This window comes from Ambystoma mexicanum, chromosome 9 (genome assembly GCF_040938575.1).
Source record: "Ambystoma mexicanum isolate Mex_15411 chromosome 9, UKY_AmexF1_1, whole genome shotgun sequence".
Lineage (NCBI taxonomy): Eukaryota > Metazoa > Chordata > Amphibia > Caudata > Ambystomatidae > Ambystoma > Ambystoma mexicanum.
Window position 1 is genome coordinate 1,542,082,251 of NC_090931.1, and position 25,604 is coordinate 1,542,107,854.

At 50.1% G+C, this 25,604-nt stretch overlaps 1 protein-coding gene across 1 annotated transcript in view; it reads left to right on the forward strand.

The window, feature by feature from the left end:
* Window positions 1-25,604, forward strand: part of LOC138489482 (zinc finger protein 154-like) — a 355,232-nt gene that overhangs the window by 97,338 nt on the left and 232,290 nt on the right. The window contains exon 4 of the mRNA XM_069617219.1: window positions 10-78. Coding sequence (XP_069473320.1) covers window positions 10-78 — 69 coding nt within the window. The remainder of the gene's footprint in view (window positions 1-9; window positions 79-25,604) is intronic.

Consider the following 25,604-nt stretch of genomic DNA (forward strand, 5'->3'; position numbering starts at 1 on the left):
TGAGGGAAGATGACTCGACTACAATTTTCATTAATCATCTTGGCGAGGAAGTGAGAAGTAACCTGGACCCAGGCCCTGGTGAGTTACCGATTTCTCCCTTTTCTCCCCTCAAGTGCTTCTGAAGCTTGGGAGTAAGTCGGCAAGGACCCATTTGCTGCATTGCACACCTGATCCTGATGTCATGCACGCCTGGCCCTGCTCAGTTACTCCTCTAGGCTGAGCAGCTTGCAGGCACCCCTGATAGGTTGCATGCCTTGGATTGATTCACTAATGGTTTCAAGTCAGCCGGTTCTGTGCTCCTGTATTTTCCCCTGACTTGGGTTGGAGAGCTGGTGAAGTGATGCTTTCTTTTTTTTTTTTTTTTTTTTTATTGTTTAATCACATTGGATTTTTACAATACAGGTCTTCTCATCATTTCATGCGATTATTTATCCGATCAGTTTGTCGCTTTCTGTGGGCAATTTGTGATTTGCCGGTTCATTTGATGGATGTTGTGGTCACTGTTGTATTTGTTCTTGGTGACACCCATTGTTGTTGAGTAGTTGTTGGTCGATGTATTCTAACATTTTTGCTGCTGCAACTTGCCATGTGATTTTATCACCCCCAATGAGCCTGCACCACCAGGTATTTTCCTCGTGTAATATGTTAAAACCGGGCATGTGTGACAAATATTGTTGTCTAATGAAATTCGTTGCTGGGCATGACATGAGCAAATGTCTTATTGTTTCTTTGACAGGGTGGCTGGCATTGTTGCAAAAACGACAATCGTTAGTTGCTGTTTGTCCTCTGATATGAAGTATCTCATTTGTTTTCATTATGTTGAGTCGTGCTCGTAAAATTAAATTTTGCGCCTTTTTATTTGGAAATTGGTTTATGAAGCCTTGCAACTCGTTTCGTTTCAATATATTATGTGGTAAGTGAGCCATAAGTTTCGATCTTGTTGTAACGTCGATCGTCATTGCCCAATCTGCATCTTTAATTTTTTGTAGAACTTTACATGGATTTTCAATCAGTTCTTGTTCGTCCGATGCTATATCACATAATACACCTAGATTTTCCTCTTGCCATGTTATTAGCATCTGACAGTTTCTGGCATCCATTTCGCATTTAATCATATTGAAGATTTTATTGCTGGTGTCCATTCTGCTTTTCCTAAAGAGCATTATGGTGTTGCACACCACTGTGCATTTTAAAGATTGCAGGCTGAGTTCTCGACGTATGGCCACCCCTGATGTCGAGTGGGGTAATTTCAAGACTTTTCGCCAAAATCGGGCCTCTAGTTTAGCCCATATTTGCTTTGGCATCATGGGCATCGCTTCCATTCCATATGTCAAGGTAGGTACGACCTTCATTTTATAGAAGTTTAAAACTGGGACAAGTGAGTATTTCCCAAATTTGCCATCGATAGCTTTTGCTTGGGCTGCTAGTTTGTCTGTCTTTCCAAACAGTTCCGCTTGCATTGTGTTTTCTTGGCGTGAACTGTCTAGGAATACTCCAAGATATTTAAATGAGGTGACGGACTCGATTTCAGTGTGGCCCAGCCGCCATCTGAAATTGCTGTTTTTTTTCTCACGATTTTGGAAGATCATAACTTTTGTTTTGCTTATATTAATTTCCAGGTGGTTGCTTGTTGCATATTGCTGTAGGGCACTTACCTTTCTTTGCAGACCTATTTGTGTTTGATCAAAAAAAGTTAGATCGTCCGCATATAGGAGATGGCCGATTTCTGTGACTCCGATTTTTGGCGGGAATACCCTTATTGTTTGCCCAATGTCTTGAATATCCCCAATGTAGGTGATGAACAGCGCTGAAGCCAGCGGGCATCCCTGCTTGACTCCTCGGGTGCTCTTGACTTCATTAGACAAATCCCCTTCTCGGCAGAGACGAACTCGCATTCTGGTTTCATGATGCAGAGCCTGTATCGGGGCTAGTATGTCTTCCGGGCAATTCCATTCTTTTAGTTTTCTCCATAGGATCGGCTGTTCAATACGATCAAAAGCTTGAGTGAAGTCAATGAATACTACAAAAAGACACTGTTTGTATTGCAGTGCTTTGCTTTTTAAGATGTTACACGCCAGAATGTTACACGAGGTTCCTGCGTTTTTCTTAAAGCCAGTTTGATAATCATCATTGCATTTTGCTGATGCAGCCCATGTTTGAAATCTTTTCATTAGTAACGTTGCGTATACTTTGCCTATCACGTCCAATAACGCAATCGGACGAAAATTTGCTAGATCTGTAAGATTCCCTTTTTTGTAAATCGGGACTATTATAGCTTTTGTCCATGATTCAGGTATCGACTTTAGTTCTGTGCAGCGTCGAAAAATAGCACTTATGAAACTTGTCCATTCGTTTGCATATTTTTTTAATTCAGCGTTGGTAATGCCGTCTGGACCAGGTGCTCTGGAGTTCTTTAAGTTCTTGATTATATTCAAAATGTCTTCTTTATTTTCTACATTGACCCAGTTTATTGCTTTCGATTGTGTCTCAATGCCGGTATATGGTTCTTCTGCTTTGAAAGCTGTTTCAAAGTGTTGTTCCCATGCATGTTGACTAATGTTGTTCAAAATTTGTTTCTCAAGGGTTTGCTCTGTATCTCTTAATAGAGTCCAGAAATGTCTACTGTTGTTTGTAATGAGAGCCTTGATAATTTGTTCCGCGTCAGCTTGATACAATTTATATCTATGGGCTCTTACCCATGCTTTGTATCTTGATTTTATGTTCCTGATATTTGCGGGTGTTTCATTGATGGATTTTTTGCGTGCGTTACGTAGCGCTTTTCTGTATTCGCGTCTTTTTGCAATAAGTTCTTTATTATATGCATGTTTTGTGTCAGTTTTCATCATGTGTCCTCTTCCTTTTCTCGGACATATGTGCGGAATTAGTAGTGGTTGATAATCAATGTCGGGCACTGTTGATGTCAGTGCATCTGCTTCGTATTTTGCTGTCGCTTTGATGATCTCATTCGCACTTATTCTTATTCGTGTTCCTTGTGCGTTTGGTTCGAGTTGCAAATTTCGGCCGCTTTTGTTATCTGCCAGCCAAGATATTACTAACATGTTGTGATCGCTCATGGACGTGCGTCACACATTAAACTCTTTGATGTCATGCAGTAGTGATTCTGATACAAATATGTAATCAATCGTGGTTGCCAAAGGCGCACGCTCCCATGTTGGTATTCTGTTTGTTACTGGGAAAGCCTCATCTACGTTGTGAAGTCCATGCATGCCGGAGAATTTGAGCCATTCTTTGCCGCGTTGTTCTGCGGCTTGCAGTGCTATGGTTTTGCTTGCCTTTTGTATTGTTTTGCAATTGGCATTCAGGTCTCCGCACACGAGTATTGTTGATACTTGATACTCACGCATTGCTACCTCTATTGCCTCGTTGCACATTGCATTGAGTTTTCTAGCACTTGTTGTTACTGGATTCCAGTAAGTGTTGATTATCATAACATTTTTGTTTTTCACTTTTTGTTTGCCTACCTCACCCCAGGAGAGTATTACTGCTAAAATTGACTGGTTGGCGGTTATTGTTGTTTCCATTGAAGCTCCACATCCATTTCGACATGCTATCATCAGTCCTGAAGTTGGACGTCCTTTAATTCCCCTTGCGGCAGGTGCCAGAATGATCTGGTAGCCTTCCATCGTGGGAGTTTGTTGCAGCCATGTCTCTTGGAGACATATGATATCAAATTCTCCTAGATTGGGGTCTCCTGGTGTGGTTAAGTGGGAGTGTCCTCTCGTGTTCCATGAGCATAACTTTACAGTTTCGCCCCGCTCATTGTTCTGGTCTTCATCTTGTTAAATGTGCTTTTGTTTGGTTGCACTTCTTGGGGTGGGGACATTGGGTTATCCTTGCCATGGCAGCAGCGCTCCTGTTTGGTTGCATGTTGTGGGGTGGACATGAGGTTATCCTTGCCGTGGTAGCGGTGCTCCTGGTTGGTTGCATGTCGTGGGGTGGACATTAGGTCATCTCTTCTTGCCATGGTAATGGCGCTCCTGGTTGGTTGCATGTCTTGGGGTGGACAATCGGGTATCTCTTCTTGCCAGGGTAACAGCACTCCTGGTTGGTTGCATGTCTTGGGGTGGACAGTAGGCCATCTCTTCTTGCCATAGTAGTGGCGCTCTTGGTTGGTTGCATGTCTTGGGGTGGGCAGTAGGGTATCTCTTCTTTCCAGGGTAATGGCGCTCCTGGTTGGTTGCATGTCTTGGGGTGGGCAGTAGGGTATCTCTTCTTGCCAGGGTAACGGTACTCCTGGTTGGTTGCATGTCTTGGGGTGGACAGTATTCATGGCATGGTAGCGGCGCTCCTGGTTGGTTGCATGTCTTTGGGTGGACAGTAGGTCATCTCTTCTTACCAGGGTAACGGCGCTCCTGGTTGGTTGCATGTCTTGGGGTGAACAGTAGGATATCTCTTCTTTCCAGGGTAACGGTACTCCTGGTTGGTTGCATGTCTTGGGGTGGACAGTATTCTTGGCATGGTAGCGGCGCTCCTGGTTGGTTGCATGTCTTGGGGTGGACAGTATTCTTGGCATGGTAGCGGCGCTCCTGGTTAGTTGCATGTCTTGGGGTGGTCAGTAGGTCATCTCTTCTTGCCAGGGTAACAGTGCTCTTGTTTGGTTGCATGTCTTGGAATTGACAGTAGGTTATCGCTTCTTGCCATGGTAATGGCGCTCCTGGTTGGTTGCATGTCTTTGGGTGGACAGTAGGTCATCTCTTCTTACCAAGGTAACGGCGCTCCTGGTTGGTTGCATGTCTTGGGGTGGACAACAGGGTATCTCTTCTTGCCAGGGTAACAGTGCTCCTGGTTGGTTGCATGTCTTGGGGTGGACAGTATTCTTGGCATGGTAGCGGCGCTCCTGGTTAGTTGCATGTCTTGGGGTGGACAGTAGGTTATCTCTTCTTGCCATAGTAATGGCGCTCCTGGTTGGTTGCATGTCTTGGGGTGGACAGTAGATTATCTCTTCTTACCAGGGTAACGGCGCTCCTGGTTGGTTGCATGTCTTGGGGTGGTCAGTAGGTCATCTCTTCCTGCCAGGGTAACAGTGCTCTTGGTTGGTTGCATGTCTTGGAATTGACAGTAGGTTATCGCTTCTTGCCATGGTAACGGCGCTCCTGGTTGGTTGCATGTCTTGGGGTGGACAGTAGGTCAACTCTTCTAGCCATGGTAATGGCGCTCCTGGTTGGTTGCATGTCTTTGGGTGGACAGTAGAGTATCTCTTCTTGCCATAGTAATGGCGCTCCTGGTTGGTTGCATGTCTTGGGGTGGACAGTAGATAATCTCTTCTTACCAGGGTAACTGCGCTCCTGGTTGGTTGCATGTCTTGGGGTGGACAGTAGGTTATCTCTTCTTGCCATAGTAATGGCGCTCCTGGTTGGTTGCATGTCTTGGGGTGGACAGTAGGTTATCTCTTCTTGCCATAGTAATGGCGCTCCTGGTTGGTTGCATGTCTTGGGGTGGACAGTAGATTATCGCTTCTTGCCATGGTAACAGCGCTCCTGGTTGGTTGCATGTCTTGGGGTGGACAGTATTCGATCACCTCTGATTAATCCTGACTTTGCCTTGTGGGTCGAGTGTGGAGTCGTGATTATGGAGGTGAAGGGACCCGGTGATGTGAGAGAAGTGTCACGCAGTGGATGCAGAACCTGATTTTGTGGGGTGTGTTTTCCTGAGTATTTCTGGGTGGCTTATCTGGTGTTGGGGGCATGCTGAAAAGTGGCTGGTATAGAGTATACAGTGGGGGACAGGGCGATATGGTGGTAATGTGATTGATTGCCATGCATGGTCTGTGTGGAGGTTGGGGGGTGATCTGCAACTGTGTGGGATGGTCTAATTGAGATGTGTGGAGGGAGGTGGAAGGATGCATTGGCTATAATAGTTTGGTGTGTACAGTAACAGAGGCACCTCTGTGGTAACGGATGATTTTGGGGCAGGGGAACCCAAGCACTGCCTGATGCAGCTCTTTGAGATGGTATACAGGGATCCAGCAAAGTTCCACCGGTCTCCACTATTTGCACCCACAGCAAGCCTCACAACCACCTCATCGGGACCTTCCGTCTGCTGTGGCACGTTATAAGATGATGGGTAGCAGTACATGAGGGTCTATGCGGAAGACATGGAGGTGAAGAGAGATATGGCACCGCACCAAAAGAAGACATTCCATGAGAACCACTGTGGATCTGGAAATGCACTAAGAGTGTCCAAGTCACAGAAACGACATCTTGATGAAGATTTAGCTGTTCCCTTGATCTGCTCCAAATCATCCCCATGCACAATGAATGAAATCGGGGTCGCATCACTGACCAGATCAGACTTCCACTGATTCAGATGGCCAATTGGAGCAAACTGGCAGAAACTTTCTCTAAATATTTTATCAAGAGGCTGTGCCAAAAAAACTCATGAACAAAATCTGTTCAAGCTACACTGAATTTGAGTAATTGCCCTAACCTATTTACCCATCCAACTTTAATTGACATGAATGCAAGCAAGTCTTTCATGTAAGAAACTTTCTTTCGTACTTGCCAGTTACTCTTCTGGCAAGGTTGAGAATGAATTATTATTGACATCTGAACCTGCCAAGAGGAAATTACGTGTTTCAGGTACATCCTTCCTACCATCAGAAGCATGGCTGCTAGGTAGTCTACTTTTTTATTTTTGAGATGAGCCCAATGCTTGCCCATTCTGGACCTGGTTGAAGAGACTGCTCCATTTCATCAATGGGTGTGAGAGGACAGTACAGGTGAGAGTGAAAGTAGGGTCATTGTGAGAGAAGGTGTGGGCGGAGAGGGGGATGGGAGTAGACAGTAGAAGTGAGAGCAGTAATGAGTGAATGAACATCCGCTGGACAGAGAAGAGGAGAGAGAGAGACAGAGAGAGAGACAGAGAGAGAGACAGAGAGAGAGACAGAGAGAGAGACAGAGAGAGAGACAGAGAGAGGCACAGAGAGAGGCACAGAGAGAGGCACAGAGAGAGGCACAGAGAGAGAGACAGAGAGAGAGAGCAAAGTAGAAGTAAGGAAGAGGAAGGATAGAATAGGGTGAGGAGTACAAGAGCGTGCAAAAGAGCGACTGAGTGTGTCTGTAAGGCACCCCTTAGTGAGGAGTCTTATTCGGGACCCAGAGGAAGACAAAAATGGTGTTTGCCCTTAGGTCATCACATCTTGCTAGTAGAAAGTAGTGTTACCGACCTCCAGTGATCATATTCGGGTTTAGGGATGTCTGGGCTAGAGAGGGAACAGACCAGGGGAGATGAGAGAGAGGTGGCCCTTAGTGACCCCCTTCTAAATTAGTTTAATGACCACCCTTGAACCTTCTCTCAAGATGTGGTGTGTTCTTGAGGCCACCCACATGTTTTAAAGGTTGAATTGGCACAGACTTGCGGTCTGTGGGCAGCAACACCACAGCAAGTCCCTAATTATTTGAATATGAAATGTATCAAGATGCATTTTGTTTGTGTTGTGAATGTCCCATTGAGAAAATAATATGCATTATATAACTATGCTTTGTTATTCTGTAATGTCTACATAGTGTGATTTTGCATATGTTGAATGTGCTTGATTTTAAACTTATATGGTTGTCTAACCGAATATAGTACTTTGAAAGATTGAAACCATAGTACATGAGGCAAGCCAATGTTTCCCAGCGGTTCACTCCTCAAAGCCACCCAGAGACCAGGCGAACCCCACGCTATGCACCTCAAGTCTTAAGAGGCCCTAAACTAGAGGGTTGCAAGGAAAATGGCGCTCGCTACCACGGGGAAACAGGCTGCATGTGGTAAGCAAGGGAAGGGTAAAGATGTTAGAATGACCTCACCAGTGATGCAGGGAGCCAGAGAGCAGGGCCCCAACACCGCCATAATAGTTGTGCCCGGTTTCAAAAGGGGCACACTAAATCTTTGCAGCATTCGGCGCGCAAGACATCATCAACCAAAGTACTAGAAATGACTGTCCATAAGGAAACGTACCACATATGATTTCCAAAGAATGACAACACAGAAGGAAGGGAGGTGGGCCCATGGAATGCCAGCCAGTACTCTGACTCAGAATTAAGGAGTTCTTGAATCACAGTCCGAGTATAAAAGAATGAAGGAGGGGCCAGGGGTATGGGAGTTAGAATGGCATTGCAGGAAGATGGTGTGTTGCCAGAGACAAAGGCAGGTGGATCAGCCTAGTATCCCAGACCTTTAGATAACATAGGCTGCAAGGAAAGAGTGGCGCCAGAACCCTGCTGGGATCTATAGGACGATGAGAGAGTGGCTCCAGAAGCCTGCTGGGGTCTATAGGACGATGAGAGAGTGGTGCAAGAAGCCTGCTGGGGTCTATAGGACAATGAGAGAGTGGCGCAAGAACCCTGGTGGGGTCTATAGGACGATGAGAGAGTGGCGCAAGAAGCCTGCTGGGATCTATAGGACGATGAGAGAGTGGCTCCAGAAGCCTGCTGGGGTCTATAGGACGATGAGAGAGTGGCGCACAAAGCCTGCTGGGATCTATAGGACGATGAGATAGTGGCTCCAGAAGCCTACTGGGATCTATAGGACGATGAGAGAGTGGCTCCAGAAGCCTGCTGGGATCTATAAGACGATGAGAGAGTGGCGCAAGAAGCCTGCTGGGATCTATAGGACGATGAGAGAGTGGCGCAAGGAGCCTGCTGGGGTCTATAGGACGATGAGAGAGTGGCGCAAGAACCCTGCTGGGGTCTATAGGACGATGAGAAAGTGGCGCCAGAACCCTGCTGGGATCTATAGGACGATGAGAGAGTGGCTCCAGAAGCCTGCTGGGGTCTATAGGACGATGAGAGTGGTGCAAGAAGCCTGCTGGGGTCTATAGGACGATGAGAGAGTGGCGCAAGAAGCCTGCTGGGGTCTATAGGACGATGAGAGAGTGGCGCAAGAAGCCTGCTGGGATCTATAGGACGATGAGAGAGTGGCGCAAGAAGCCTGCTGGGGTCTATAGGACGATGAGAGAGTGGCGCAAGAACCCTGCTGGGATCTATAGGACGATGAGAGTGGCGCAAGAACCCTGCTGGGATCTATAGGACGATGAGAGAGTGGCTCCAGAAGCCTGCTGGGGTCTATAGGACGATGAGAGAGTGGCGCACGAAGCCTGCTGGGATCTATAGGACGATGAGAGAGTGGCTCCAGAAGCCTGCTGGGATCTATAAAACGATGAGAGAGTGGCGCAAGAAGCCTGCTGGGATCTATAGGACAATGAGAGAGTGGCGCAAGAAGCCTGCTGGGGTCTATAGGACGATGAGAGAGTGGCGCAAGAACCCTGCTGGGATCTATAGGACGATGAGAGAGTGGCGCAAGAAGCCTGCTGGGGTCTATAGGACGATGAGAGAGTGGCGCAAGAACCCTGCTGGGATCTATAGGACGATGAGAGAGTGGCGCAAGAACCCTGCTGGGATCTATAGGACGATGAGAGAGCGGCGCAAGAACCCTGCTGGGATCTATAGGACGATGAGAGAGTGGCTCCAGAAGCCTGCTGGGGTCTATAGGACGATGAGAGAGTGGTGCAAGAAGCCTGCTGGGGTCTATAGGACGATGAGAGAGTGGCGCAAGAACCCTGCTGGGGTCTATAGGACGATGAGAGAGTGGCGCAAGAAGCCTGCTGGGGTCTATAGGACGATGAGAGAGTGGTGCAAGAACCCTGCTGGGATCTATAGGACGATGAGAGAGTGGCGCATGAAGCCTGCTGGGATCTATAGGACGATGAGAGAGTGGCGCACGAAGCCTGCTGGGATCTATAGGACGATGAGAGAGTGGCGCAAGAAGCCTGCTGGGATCTATAAGACGATGAGAGAGTGGCGCAAGAAGCCTGCTGGGATCTATAGGACGATGAGTGGCGCAAGAAGCCTGCTGGGGTCTATAGGACGATGAGAGAGTGGTGCAAGAACCCTGCTGGGATCTATAGGACGATGAGAGAGTGGTGCAAGAAGCCTGCTGGGGTCTATAGGACGATGAGAGAGTGGCGCAAGAAGCTTGCTGGGGTCTATAGGACGATGAGAGAGCGGCGCAAGAACCCTGCTGGGATCTATAGGACGATGAGAGAGCGGCTCCAGAAGCCTGCTGGGGTCTATAGGACGATGAGAAAGTGGCGCCAGAAGCCTGCTGGGGTCTATAGGACGATGAGAGAGTGGCGCAAGAAGCCTGCTGGGGTCTATAGGACGATGAGAAAGTGGCTCCAGAAGCCTGCTGGGATCTATAGGACGATGAGAGAGTGGCTCCAGAAGCCTGCTGGGATCTATAGGACGATGAGAGAGTGGCGCAAGAAGCCTGCTGGGGTCTATAGGACGATGAGAGAGTGGCGCAAGAAGCCTGCTGGGATCTATAGGACGATGAGAGAGTGGTGCAAGAAGCCTGCTGGGATCTATAGGACGATGAGAGAGTGGCGCAAGAACCCTGCTGGGATCTATAGGACGATGAGAGAGTGGCTCCAGAAGCCTGCTGGGGTCTATAGGACGATGAGAGAGTGGCTCCAGAAGCCTGCTGGGATCTATAGGACGATGAGAGAGTGGCTCCAGAAGCCTGCTGGGATCTATAGGACAATGAGAGAGTGGCTCTAGAAGCCTGCTGGGATCTATAGGACGATGAGAGAGTGGCGCAAGGACCCTGCTGGGGTCTATAGGACGATGAGAGAGTGGTGCAAGAACCCTGCTGGGATCTATAGGACGATGAGAGAGTGGCGCAAGAAGCCTGCTGGGGTCTATAGGACGATGAGAGAGTGGCGCAAGAAGCCTGCTGGGATCTATAGGACGATGAGAGAGTGGCGCAAGAAGCCTGCTGGGATCTATTGGACGATGAGAGAGTGGCTCCAGAAGCCTGCTGGGGTCTATAGGATGATGAGAGAGTGGCGCAAGAAGCCTGCTGGGGTCTATAGGACGATGAGAGAGTGGCGCAAGAAGCCTGCTGGGGTCTATAAGACGATGAGAGAGTGGTGCCAGAAGCCTGCTGGGGTCTATAGGACGATGAGAGTGGTGCAAGAACCCTGCTGGGGTCTATAGGACGATGAGAGAGTGGCACAAGAAGCCTGCTGGGATCTATAGGACGATGAGAGAGTGGCGCAAGAAGCCTGCTGGTGTCTATAGGACGATGAGAAAGTGGCACCAGAAGCCTGCTGCGATCTATAGGACGATGAGAGAGTGGCTCCAGATGCCTGCTGGGGTCTAGAGGACGATGAGAGTGCGGCAAGAACCCTGCTGGGATCTATAGGACGATGAGAGAGTGGTGCCAGAAACCTGCTAGGATCTATAGGACGATGAGAGAGTGGCGCAAGAAGCCTGCTGGGTTCTATAGGACGATGAGAGTGGCGCAAGAACCCTGCTGGGGTCTATAGGACGAGAGAGTGGTGCAAGAAGCCTGCTGGGGTCTATAGGACGATGAGAGAGTGGCGCAAGAAGCCTGCTGGGATCTATAAGACGATGAGAGAGTGGCGCAAGAAGCCTGCTGGGATCTATAGGACGATGAGTGGCGCAAGAAGCCTGCTGGGGTCTATAGGACGATGAGAGAGTGGTGCAAGAACCCTGCTGGGATCTATAGGACGATGAGAGAGTGGTGCAAGAAGCCTGCTGGGGTCTATAGGACGATGAGAGAGTGGCGCAAGAAGCCTGCAAGGGTCTATAGGACGATGAGAGAGTGGCGCACGAAGCCTGCTGGGATCTATAGGACGATGAGAGAGTGGCGCAAGAAGCCTGCTGGGATCTATAAGACGATGAGAGAGTGGCGCAAGAAGCCTGCTGGGATCTATAGGACGATGAGTGGCGCAAGAAGCCTGCTGGGGTCTATAGGACGATGAGAGAGTGGTGCAAGAACCCTGCTGGGATCTATAGGACGATGAGAGAGTGGTGCAAGAAGCCTGCTGGGGTCTATAGGACGATGAGAGAGTGGCGCAAGAAGCCTGCTGGGGTCTATAGGACGATGAGAGAGTGGCGCAAGAACCCTGCTGGGATCTATAGGACGATGAGAGAGCGGCGCAAGAACCCTGCTGGGATCTATAGGACGATGAGAGAGCGGCTCCAGAAGCCTGCTGGGGTCTATAGGACGATGAGAGTGGCGCAAGAACCCTGCTGGGGTCTATAGGACGATGAGAAAGTGGCGCCAGAAGCCTGCTGGGGTCTATAGGACGATGAGAGAGTGGCGCAAGAAGCCTGCTGGGGTCTATAGGACGATGAGAGAGTGGCGCAAGAAGCCTGCTGGGGTCTATAGGACGATGAGAAAGTGGCTCCAGAAGCCTGCTGGGATCTATAGGACGATGAGAGAGTGGCTCCAGAAGCCTGCTGGGATCTATAGGACGATGAGAGAGTGGCGCAAGAAGCCTGCTGGGGTCTATAGGATGATGAGAGAGTGGCGCAAGAAGCCTGCTGGGGTCTATAGGACGATGAGAGAGTGGCTCCAGAAGCCTGCTGGGATCTATAGGATGATGAGAGAGTGGCTCCAGAAGCATGCTGGGATCTATAGGACGATGAGAGAGTGGCTCCAGAAGCCTGCTGGGATCTATAGGACGATGAGAGAGTGGCGCAAGAAGCCTTCTGGGGTCTATAGGACGATGAGAGAGTGGCGCAAGAACCCTGCTGGGGTCTATAGGACGATGAGAGAGTGGCGCAAGAAGCCTGCTGGGGTCTATAGGACGATGAGAGAGTGGCTCCAGAAGCCTGCTGGGATCTATAGGACGATGAGAGAGTGGTGCAAGAAGCCTGCTGGGATCTATAGGACGATGAGAGAGTGGCGCAAGAACCCTGCTGGGATCTATAGGACGATGAGAGAGTGGTGCAAGAACCCTGCTGGGGTCTACAGGACGATGAGTGGCGCAAGAACCCTGCTGGGATCTATAGGACGATGAGAGAGTGGCTCCAGAAGCCTGCTGGGGTCTATAGGACGATGAGAGAGTGGCTCCAGAAGCCTGCTGGGATCTATAGGACGATGAGAGTGTGTCTCCAGAAGCCTGCTGGGATCTATAGGACGATGAGAGAGTGGCTCCAGAAGCCTGCTGGGATCTATAGGACGATGAGAGAGTGGCGCAAGGACCCTGCTGGGGTCTATAGGACGATGAGAGAGTGGTGCAAGAACCCTGCTGGGATCTATAGGACGATGAGAGAGTGGCGCAAGAAGCCTGCTGGGGTCTATAGGACGATGAGAGAGTGGCGCAAGAAGCCTGCTGGGATCTATAGGACGATGAGAGAGTGGCGCAAGAAGCCTGCTGGGATCGATTGGACGATGAGAGAGTGGCTCCAGAAGCCTGCTGGGGTCTATAGGATGATGAGAGAGTGGCGCAAGAAGCCTGCTGGGGTCTATAGGACGATGAGAGAGTGGCGCAAGAAGCCTGCTGGGGTCTATAAGACGATGAGAGAGTGGTGCCAGAAGCCTGCTGGGGTCTATAGGACGATGAGTGGTGCAAGAACCCTGCTGGGGTCTATAGGACGATGAGTGGTGCAAAAACCCTGCTGGGATCTATAGGACGATGAGAGAGTGGCACAAGAAGCCTGCTGGGATCTATAGGACGATGAGAGAGTGGCGCAAGAACCCTGCTGGGGTCTATAGGACGATGAGAGAGTGGCGCAAGAAGCCTGCTGGTGTCTATAGGACGATGAGAAAGTGGCACCAGAAGCCTGCTGCGATCTATAGGACGATGAGAGAGTGGCTCCAGATGCCTGCTGGGGTCTAGAGGACGATGAGAGTGCGGCAAGAACCCTGCTGGGATCTATAGGACGATGAGAGAGTGGCGCAAGAAGCCTGCTGGGATCTATAGGACGATGAGAGAGTGGCGCAAGAAGCCTGCTGGGGTCTATAGGACGATGAGAGAGTGGCGCAAGAAGCCTGCTGGGGTCTATAGGACGATGAGAGAGTGGCTCCAGAAGCCTGCTGGGATCTATAGGACGATGAGAGAGTGGCGCAAGAAGCCTGCTGGGGTCTATAGGACGATGAGAGAGTGGCGCAAGAAGCCTGCTGGGGTCTATAGGACGATGAGCGTGGTGCCAGAAACCTGCTAGGATCTATAGGACGATGAGAGAGTGGCGCAAGAAGCCTGCTGGGTTCTATAGGACGATGAGAGAGTGGCGCAAGAACCCTGCTGGGGTCTATAGGACGAGAGAGTGGTGCAAGAAGCCTGCTGGGGTCTATAGGACGATGAGAGAGTGGCGCAAGAAGCCTTCTGGGGTCTATAGGACGATGAGAGAGTGGCGCAAGAACCCTGCTGGGGTCTATAGGACGATGAGAGAGTGGCGCAAGAAGCCTGCTGGGGTCTATAGGACGATGAGAGAGTGGCTCCAGAAGCCTGCTGGGATCTATAGGACGATGAGAGAGTGGTGCAAGAAGCCTGCTGGGATCTATAGGACGATGAGAGAGTGGCGCAAGAACCCTGCTGGGATCTATAGGACGATGAGAGAGTGGTGCAAGAACCCTGCTGGGGTCTACAGGACGATGAGTGGCGCAAGAACCCTGCTGGGATCTATAGGACGATGAGAGAGTGGCTCCAGAAGCCTGCTGGGGTCTATAGGACGATGAGAGAGTGGCTCCAGAAGCCTGCTGGGATCTATAGGACGATGAGAGTGTGTCTCCAGAAGCCTGCTGGGATCTATAGGACGATGAGAGAGTGGCTCCAGAAGCCTGCTGGGATCTATAGGACGATGAGAGAGTGGCGCAAGGACCCTGCTGGGGTCTATAGGACGATGAGAGAGTGGTGCAAGAACCCTGCTGGGATCTATAGGACGATGAGAGAGTGGCGCAAGAAGCCTGCTGGGGTCTATAGGACGATGAGAGAGTGGCGCAAGAAGCCTGCTGGGATCTATAGGACGATGAGAGTGGCGCAAGAAGCCTGCTGGGATCGATTGGACGATGAGAGAGTGGCTCCAGAAGCCTGCTGGGGTCTATAGGATGATGAGAGAGGCGCAAGAAGCCTGCTGGGGTCTATAGGACGATGAGAGAGTGGCGCAAGAAGCCTGCTGGGGTCTATAAGACGATGAGAGAGTGGTGCCAGAAGCCTGCTGGGGTCTATAGGACGATGAGTGGTGCAAGAACCCTGCTGGGGTCTATAGGACGATGAGTGGTGCAAAAACCCTGCTGGGATCTATAGGACGATGAGAGAGTGGCACAAGAAGCCTGCTGGGATCTATAGGACGATGAGAGAGTGGCGCAAGAACCCTGCTGGGGTCTATAGGACGATGAGAGAGTGGCGCAAGAAGCCTGCTGGTGTCTATAGGACGATGAGAAAGTGGCACCAGAAGCCTGCTGCGATCTATAGGACGATGAGAGAGTGGCTCCAGATGCCTGCTGGGGTCTAGAGGACGATGAGAGTGCGGCAAGAACCCTGCTGGGATCTATAGGACGATGAGAGAGTGGCGCAAGAAGCCTGCTGGGATCTATAGGACGATGAGAGAGTGGCGCAAGAAGCCTGCTGGGGTCTATAGGACGATGAGAGAGTGGCGCAAGAAGCCTGCTGGGGTCTATAGGACGATGAGAGAGTGGCTCCAGAAGCCTGCTGGGATCTATAGGACGATGAGAGAGTGGCGCAAGAAGCCTGCTGGGGTCTATAGGACGATGAGAGAGTGGCGCAAGAAGCCTGCTGGGGTCTATAGGACGATGAGAGTGGTGCCAGAAACCTGCTAGGATCTATAGGACGATGAGAGAGTGGCGCAAGAAGCCTGCTGGGTTCTATAGGACGATGAGAGAGTGGCGCAAGAACCCTGCTGGGGTCTATAGGACGAGAGAGTGGTGCAAGAAGCCTGCTGGGGTCTATAGGACGATGAGAGAGTGGCGCAAGAAGCCTGCTGGTGTCTATAGGACGATGAGAAAGTGGCACCAGAAGCCTGCTGGGATCTATAGGACGATGAGAGAGTGGCTCCAGAAGCCTGCTGGGATCTATAGGACGATGAGAGAGTGGCTCCAGAAGCCTGCTGCGATCTATAGGACGATGAGAGAGTGGCTCCAAAAGCCTGCTGGGATCTATAGGACGATGAGAGAGTGGCGCAAGAAGCCTGCTGGGGTCTATAGGACGATGAGAGAGTAGCGCAAGAACCCTGCTGGGGTCTATAGGACGATGAGAGAGTGGCGCAAGAAGCCTGCTGGGGTCTATAGGACGATGAGAGAGTGGCTCCAGAAGCCTGCTGGGATCTATAGGACGATGAGAGAGTGCCGCAAGAAGCCTGCTGGGTTCTATAGGACGATGAGAGTGGCGCAAGAAGCCTGCTGAGGTCTATAGGACGATGAGAGAGTGGCGCCAGAAGCCTACTGGGGTCTATAGGACAATGAGAGAGTGGTGCAAGAACCCTGCTGGGGTCTATAGGACGATGAGAGAGTGGTGCAAGAACCCTGCTGGTATCTATAGGACGATGAGAGAGTGGCGCAAGAACCCTGCTGGGGTTTATAGGACGATGAGAGAGTGGCGCAAGAACCCTGCTGGGGTCTATATGACGATGAGAGAGTGGCGCAAGAACACTGCTGGGATCTATAGGATGATGAGAAAGTGGCACCAGAAGCCTGCTGGGGTCTATAGGACGATGAGAGAGTGGCGCAAGAACCCTGCTGGGATTTATAGGACGATGAGAGAGTGGCACAAGAACCCTGCTGGGGTCTATAGGACGATGAGAGAGCGGCTCCAGAAGCCTGCTGGGGTCTATAGGACGATGAGAGAGTGGCGCAAGAACCCTGCTGGGGTCTATAGGACGATGAGAGAGTGGTGCCAGAAGCCTGCTGGGGTCTATAGGACGATGAGAGAGTGGCGCAAGATGCCTGCTGGGGTCTATAGGACGATGAGAGAGTGGCGCAAGAAGCCTGCTGGGGTCTATAGGACGATGAGAGAGTGGCGCAAGAAGCCTGCTGGGGTCTATAGGACGATGAGAGAGTGGCGCAAGAAGCCTGCTGGGATCTATAGGACGATGAGAGAGTGGCGCAAGAACCCTGCTGGGGTCTATAGGACGATGAGAGAGTGGCGCAAGAACCCTGCTGGGATCTATAGGACGATGAGAGAGTGGCGCAAGAACCCTGCTGGGGTCTATAGGACGATGAGAGGGTGGCGCAAGAACCCTGCTGGGGTCTATAGGACGATGAGAGAGTGGCGCAAGAACCCTGCTGGTGTCTATAGAACGATGAGAAAGTGGCACCAGAAGCCTGCTGGGATCTATAGGACGATGAGAGAGTGGCTCCAGAAGCCTGCTGGGATCTATAGGACGATGAGAGAGTGGCGCAAGAACCCTGCTGGGGTCTATAGGACGATGAGAGAGTGGCGCAAGAAGCCTGCTGGGGTCTATAGGATGAGAGAGTGGCGCCAGAAGCCTGCTGGGGTCTATAGGACGATGAGAGAGTGGCGCCAGAAGCCTGCTGGGGTCTATGGGACGATGAGAGAGTGGTGCAAGAAGACTGCTGGGGTCTATGGGACGATGAGAGAGTGGCGCAAGAACCCTGCTGGGGTCTATAGGACGATGAGAGAGTGGTGTAAGAAGCCTGCTGGGGTCTATAGGACGATGAGAGAGTGGTGCAAGAAGCCTGCTGGGGTCTATAGGACAATGAGAGAGTGGCGCAAGAAGCCTGCTGGGGTCTATAGGATGATGAGAGAGAGGCGCAAGAAGCCTGCTGGGGTCTATAGGACGATGAGAGAGTGGCGCAAGAAGCCTGCTGGGGTCTATAGGACGATGAGAGAGTGGCGCAAGAAGCCTGCTGGGGTCTATAGGACGATGAGAGAGTGGCGCAGGAACCCTGCTGGGATCTATAGGATGATGAGAGAGTGGCGCAAGAAGCCTGCTGGGGTCTATAGGACGATGAGAGAGTGGCTCCAGAAGCCTGCTGGGATCTATAGGACGATGAGAGAGTGGCGCAGGAACCCTGCTGGGATCTATAGGATGATGAGAGAGTGGCGCCAGAAGCCTGCTGGGGTCTATAGGACGATGAGAGAGTGGCGCCAGAAGCCTGCTGGGGTCTATAGGATGATGAGAGAGTGGCGCTAGAAGCCTGCTGGGGTCTATAGGACGATGAGAGAGTGGCGCCAGAAGCCTGCTGGGGTCTATAGGACGATGAGAGAGTGGTGCAAGAAGCCTGCTGGGGTCTATAGGACGATGAGAGAGTGGCACAAGAAGCCTGCTGGGGTCTATAGGACGATGAGAGAGTGGTGCAAGAAGCCTGCTGGGGTCTATAGGACGATGAGAGAGTGGCGCAAGAAGCCTGCTGGTGTCATGATCTCTGCTTCCAAAAGGTCAGGGTTTTCCCAACTCCCTTGGAAGCAGATCCATAACCCAGGTTCCGAGTGTCAACCAGTCCCAATTGGGACCTTTTGGACCCAGTCCTGGCGCCAGTGGCAACAGGCTCATAAATATGCCCAGTCCCAGCGCTGGAAGCGCCGGGCTCATAATGCTTGGGTGGACTTACCTGCAGCAGACCATGCTGCTTACTTGCCTGCCAGTTGAGCCTCTGATCCTCTTCTGTTTGGAACTACTTTTCCTGTTGGGTGGGGCAGGAGCCACTCCCTAGGTTCAGAACACTGGAACTCTTCTGGAAAGCAGGAACTCTTTTCTTACCTAGGCGTGGCTGTGGAAGGAGACATCTAAGCACTACAGGAGGATATTTAAACCACACCCGATGGATGAATCTTGCTTTGCGTTATTCTGCATCCTCTGCAGCAGAACGCTCATCGTGTCTTCTGCATCTGATCCTGGGCCTAAGGAAAAAGGCTTACCATCCTGAATCCAGTCTTCAGCAACACCTATAAACACAAGAAAGAACAGGTTAGCATTACGGTCTTCAGTGACAGCGCTTCACTTACCTGGTCCATCGGCTGTCACCAACGCCTCGCGCTGCATTCCGGCATCTGAAAGACAAAGGCTTACCTACTCTTCGTGCGCTCCGGAGGTCTTCGCACTGCATTCCGGCATCTGAAAGACAAAAGCTTACCAACTCTTCGCACGCTCCGGAGGCCTTTGGCGCTGCATTCCGCATCTGAAAGACAAAACAAGGTGCGTTTAAAGACATTGGGGAACTTTAATACTCACGTGCCATTACTCCTTTCCACATCTAACCCAGTGGGTATTCCGGCACCCTGCAGCCGCTCCGAACTTGTACCTGCAAAATAAAAAGACAGTTAGAGCGCATCGTGAAGCAGGCAACAAGCGCTTACTTACGTGCTTCCAGGCGCTTCTATTCATCACACGGGCTCCATCTTCAACTCACTTCAGCCCGTCATCCGCCATCGCCGGAACCCTGCAAAACAAGAGACATCATTACTAAAGACTTTTAAAGACATTAGAATTACTCGAAACTTACCGTTCGTGCAGTAAACGACGGACAGCAGTCCTCTGAAGTCAAGAGGCCTGCTCCCCTTATCCAGTGAAGAAACTGGTTACAGCACCCTGCCCCGAGGCAGATGGAGAGCACGGCGTTCACTTACCTAAGGTGAGAGCGTTAACCTTTGGGGTTCTACAGGAGAAGAGAAAGGGAAGAAGAGAGACATTCAATAACCCAGTTCATTAATCCCATATTTTCTATCTGCAGACATCTTACCCCTCGAGTCAGACATACAGTGCACAGAGGTCCAGCCCAAAGAGCCAGCCGTGTGTTACACATCACCTTTGAAGATACGGTATACGCCCAGTCAAGACCGGCGCCTCTACGGGAATCAGGTGAGCGTTACAGAACGCAAAGCCTACCGCAAAACTCCCGTCCAGGCGCTATGGAAACCTCGGATACCGACCAGCTAGCCCAGTTACTTGGGGAACTAAGGGCAGAAGTGCATGCAGCCCGTCAGGAAACGAACGCTCTAAGAAGGGAACTGATTATTTCCAAGGAGCGAACAGATGATCTCGCTAGACAATTGCTACAGTCACAAGCCGGACAGACCCCGTTACCCGCATCTGGGGGAAATCTTCCTTCTGCATCCTCTATGAATCCAGTGCAGATCAACCTACCTGGGAATGTACCTCTGGCTCCGCCCGAACGATTTTCTGGTGACCCAAAGAGGTTTGCAGTATTTATCAATCAGTGCCGGTTGCATTTCTTATGCCGGCCAGCAGCCTTTCCAACTGATCAAGCTAAACTAGCTTTCGTGCTTTCGTACCTTAGTGGCAATGCAGCAGACTGGTCGATCCCTCTAGTAAATCAAAATGATCCGGTCCTCCATGATTTTCAAGCTTTTCAGCTCAGTATGGAAAAACTGTTCGCAAGACATGCACAGGGGCAGGCCTTGGACAATGAGCTTCTTTCGTTGCGACAAGGTAATCAAGACCTTTTGTCTTATATTGCGTCTTTCAACAGACTGATAGTGGAAACTCAATGGCCCGAGGACAAAAGGATTACGCTGTTTTATAGAGGTCTACGTGGAGAGCTCAAAGATGTGTTAGCCCAAGTAGTGAATCCCCCACAAGATTGTTCGGACTATATAGACTTAGTCGTTCAAATAGATCACAGACTGCAGAACAGGAAGGCCGATCGTTCCAAGTTTGATGCTCGAGTATTTTACTAACCGCCGACTCCTTCCAAAGGAGTAGACTCCGGGGAACCCATGCAAAAAGGGGGCCTGAAAGGTCCTCTAACAGAAAAGGAGCGGGAAAGGAGAAAACAGTTGCAATTATGCCTCTATTGCGGAAACTCAGGGCACTTTCTTCGAGACTGTCCGGTGAAACCTGCCAAGAAGGCAGTAGGAGCTGCAGTTACCAAAGTTACAAACTCTGAGCAGGGAAACGACCTCGCCCGACAAGAATAGAGGTCCTCTTGCCGAGCGTGAAAACCAGTTCTGTGACCTCGCATTTCGTGATACCTATGGTCCTCATTAGCCCTGATAATCCGGATCGATTACATGCAATTGAAGCTTACGTCGACAGCGGTGCCATCGGCAATTATGTGGATCATGAAATGGTTTTGAGGATGAATCTAACTCTTTGTCCCAAGGCTGTAAAGGACGTCATTACTACGGTGGATGGAACAGAGATAGCCTCCGGACCAGTAACGCATACCAGTGAAGAGGTGACGCTAGTAAGTCAAGATGGACACCATGAGAAAATCGTGTTCGATGTGATCAAGGCTCCTCAGTTTCAGATTATTCTAGGAATACCTTGGTTAGAGAAACACAATCCTCTGATCGATTGGCGAGCAAGAATGGTCCAGTTTCCAGAATGTGTCTCTACTGGTCACCCTCCACCTGGTGTTACACTGGCAGCAATTTCTTCTGAGACTCCCCAGTTACCTCCCGAATACCTAGAATACCAAGATGTTTTCCAGAAGGATCAGGCTAACTCTCTACCTCCTCATAGGTCTTATGACTGCCAGATAGACCTGATACCTGGATCTACTCCTCCTTGTAGTAGAATTTATGCCCTCACCGAGCCTGAGAACCTTCACCTTCGACAATACCTGGATCAATACCTGGCAAATGGGTTTATTCGTCCTTCCAAGTCCCCTGCTTCTTCAGCTTTGTTCTTCGTTCCAAAAAAGGAAGGAGACCTTAGAACTTGTATAGATTATCGCTCCCTGAACCAGATCACCGTCAAGAATAGATATCCGTTACCTTTGATCCCTGAACTCCTGGACCAAGTCAGAAAAGCATGCATATATACAAAGCTGGATCTTAGAGGAGCCTACCACTTGGTACGAGTAAAAGAGGGCGATGAATGGAAGACGGCCTTCCGCACCAAATATGGGCTATTTGAATATCAGGTCATGCCCTTCGGACTTTGCAATGCCCCGGCCGCCTTTCAATATTTTATGAACGATGTCCTCAGAGAGCTCATAGATGTGTGTGTTGTTGTTTACATTGACGACATCCTCGTTTATTCTTCATCGGAATCTGAACATCGGAAACACGTGAAAATGGTCCTCGAAAGATTGCGTCAACACAAACTTTTCGCTAAGTTGGAAAAATGTGTTTTCAACGTGACTGAAGTTGAATTCTTGGGATTCATATTATCACCTAGCGGAGTGCGTATGGATTCAAAGAAGGTCGATGCAGTTCTCAAATGGCCATCACCATCCTCCGTAAAAGGTGTGCAAAGCATGTTAGGCTTCGCTAACTTTTACCGCAGGTTTATCCCCGAATTTTCTCGAATAGTCCAGCCCATCACTGCCTTGTTAAAGAAAAACAAACGTTTTGAATGGTGTACCGAGGCGGAACAAGCTTTCCAGGATTTGAAGACTAAATTCATCTCTGCACCAATCTTAAAACACCCTCGCCCCGAACTCCCCTACAACGTGGAAACTGATGCTTCAAGCCTTGCCATGGGGGCAGTTCTATCACAAAAGGACCCGGTAACCAATCAGTTGCATCCTGTGGCATTTTGGTCCCGCGAATTCTCGCCTCCTGAAATCAATTACACGATTACTGACAAGGAACTTCTGGCTATCAAGTCTGCCTTTAAGGCTTGGCGGCATTATCTGCTGGGGGCCCGACACACCGTTACTGTGATTACGGATCACCGAAACCTGCAATATTTGAAAACCGCAAAAGCCCAATCCTCTAGACTACTCCGTTGGGCATTATTCTTTGCCGAGTTTGACTTCATAATTACCTATCGACCTGGTACAAAAAACGGTAAAGCTGATGCCCTTTCTCGGATGGGAGTGGAAGAACACTTGATCAACCCTAAACCTGTACCAATCATTCCCGAACAAAGAATTCTGGGTGTAATCGCCACACAATCCATAGAGGAAGTTAAGGATAAAGCCAGGCAACTTGTAACTCCAGCAGACATACAGAATTGGCATCTGCAGGGAAAGGTCTTTGCAGTAAAGGACAACTTATTGTATTTCCAAGAACGATTATACCTGCCCAGCACAGATTTACAGAAAAAAGTAATCTCTTGTTATCACGATTCTTTAATGGAAGGACATCCCGGTATGGCCAAGACCTCAGAAAAGATCAAGCGCTACTTCTGGTGGCCGTCTTGGAAAAAAGATATCAGAGACTTTATAATGTCCTGTGGAGTATGCGCCCAAAACAAGAGTCAAAAGGAAAGACCAGCAGGCCTCTTACGCCCTATTGACATCCCACCTCGCCCTTGGCATACGCTTTCTATGGACTTCATCACCGATCTACCTCCATGCTCCGGATACAATACGATTCTAGTAATTGTGGACTTATTCTCCAAGATGGCGCATTTCATTCCGCTAAAAGGCTTGCCAACAGCAGCAACTCTGGCCCGAGAATTTCTCGAAAACATCGTCCGACTGCACGGTTTTCCTTCGGTTCTAATTTCGGATCGAGGTAGTCAATTTATTTCTCATTTTTGGCGAAGTTGCTGTCGGTCGGCTCAAATTGATGTGAGACTATCGACCAGTCACCACCCTCAGACCGACGGACAAACCGAGAGGACCAATCAAACTCTGGAACAGTATGTACGCTGCATGCTGCAACAAACTGAAAAAACTTGGAAAGACATCCTTTGGATAGCCGAATATGCCTACAATAACTCTGTCCATTCGGGAACTGGGAAAACCCCGTTTTTTCTTTTATACGGCAGTCACCCTCGAACCTCGGAGTTGGATCCCCTCCAAGATCTTGAAACACCAGCAGTAGACTACCTGCATTCTACAATCACCCAAGCCTTTAAGGAAGCTGTTTCTCACCTTCAAAGGGCTAAAGAACAATACAAGAAAGGAGCAGATCAACATCGGAAGGAAGCCCCTCAATATCAAGTAGGGGATCAAGTCTGGTTATCCACCAAATATCTACCTCTAAAAGAGCCACGCACATTCAACCCAAGATACCTTGGTCCCTATTCCATCACTACCATAGTAAACCCAGTAGCGGTCAAGTTGGACTTGCCCCCGCACATGAAGATACATCCTGTCTTCCACGTCGCTCTATTAAAACCCGTGCAACCTCAAACCCGACTAACTAAATCTCCAAAACCCATCCTAGTTGATGGAGAACTCGAGTTTGAAGTCAAAAGCATTCTGGACTCCAAGATCTCCAAATCTAAACTATTTTACCTAATTGACTGGAAAGGCTACGGCCCCCAAGAGAGATCCTGGGAACCTGCTGAATATGTCCACGCTCCTCGCCTAATCAAAAGATTTCACCGAACATTTCCTGACAAGCCAAAACCCCCGGAGAAGCCCGGTTTGGGAGAGGCCTTGAGGGGGGGTACTGTCATGATCTCTGCTTCCAAAAGGTCAGGGTTTTCCCAACTCCCTTGGAAGCAGATCCATAACCCAGGTTCCGAGTGTCAACCAGTCCCAATTGGGACCTTTTGGACCCAGTCCTGGCGCCAGTGGCACCAGGCTCATAAATATGCCCAGTCCCAGCGCTGGAAGCGCCGGGCTCATAATGCTTGGGTGGATTTACCTGCAGCAGACCATGCTGCTTACTTGCCTGCCAGTTGAGCCTCTGATCCTCTTCTGTTTGGAACTACTTTTCCTGTTGGGTGGGGCAGGAGCCACTCCCTAGGTTCAGAAAACTGGAACTCTTCTGGAAAGCAGGAACTCTTTTCTTACCTAGGCGTGGCTGTGGAAGGAGACACCTAAGCACTACAGGAGGCTATTTAAACCACACCCGATGGATGAATCTTGCTTTGCGTTATTCTGCATCCTCTGCAGCAGAACGCTCATCGTGTCTTCTGCATCTGATCCTGGGCCTAAGGAAAAAGGCTTACCATCCTGAATCCAGTCTTCAGCAACACCTATAAAGACAAGAAAGAACAGGTTAGCATTACGGTCTTCAGTGACAGCGCTTCACTTACCTGGTCCATCGGCTGTCACCAACGCCTCGCGCTGCATTCCGGCATCTGAAAGACAAAGGCTTACCTACTCTTCGTGCGCTCCGGAGGTCTTCGCACTGCATTCCGGCATCTGAAAGACAAAAGCTTACCAACTCTTCGCAGGCTCCGGAGGCCTTCGGCGCTGCATCCCGCATCTGAAAGACAAAACAAGGTGCGTTAAAAGACATTGGGAAACTTTAATACTCACGTGCCATTACTCCTTTCCACATCTAACCCAGTGGGTATTCCGGCACCCTGCAGCCGCTCCGAACTTGTACCTGCAAAATAAAAAGACAGTTAGAGCGCATCGTGAAGCAGGCAACAAGTGCTTACTTACGTGCTTCCAGGCGCTTCTATTCATCACACGGGCTCCATCTTCAACTCACTTCAGCCCGTCATCCGCCATCGCCGGAACCCTGCAAAACAAGAGACATCATTACTAAAGACTTTAAAGACATTAGAATTACTCGAAACTTACCGTTCGTGCAGTAAACGACGGACAGCAGTCGTCTGAAGTCAAGAGGCCTGCTCCCCTTATCCAGTGAAGAAACTGATTACAGCACCCTGCCCCGAGGCAGATGGAGAGCACGGCGTTCACTTACCTAAGGTGAGAGCATTAACCTTTGGGGTTCTACAGGAGAAGAGAAAGGGAAGAAGAGAGAGACATTCAATAACCCAGTTCATTAATCCCATATTTTCTATCTGCAGACATCTTACCCCTCGAGTCAGACATACAGTGCACGGAGGTCCAGCCCAAAGAGCCAGCCGTGTGTTACACATCACCTTTGAAGATACGGTATACGCCCAGTCAAGACCGGCGCCTCTATGGGAATCAGGTGAGCGTTACAGCTGGGGTATATAGGACGATGAGAGAGTGGCGCAAGAAGCCTGCTGGGGTCTATAGGACGATGAGAGTGGCGCCAGAAGCCTGCTGGGGTCTAT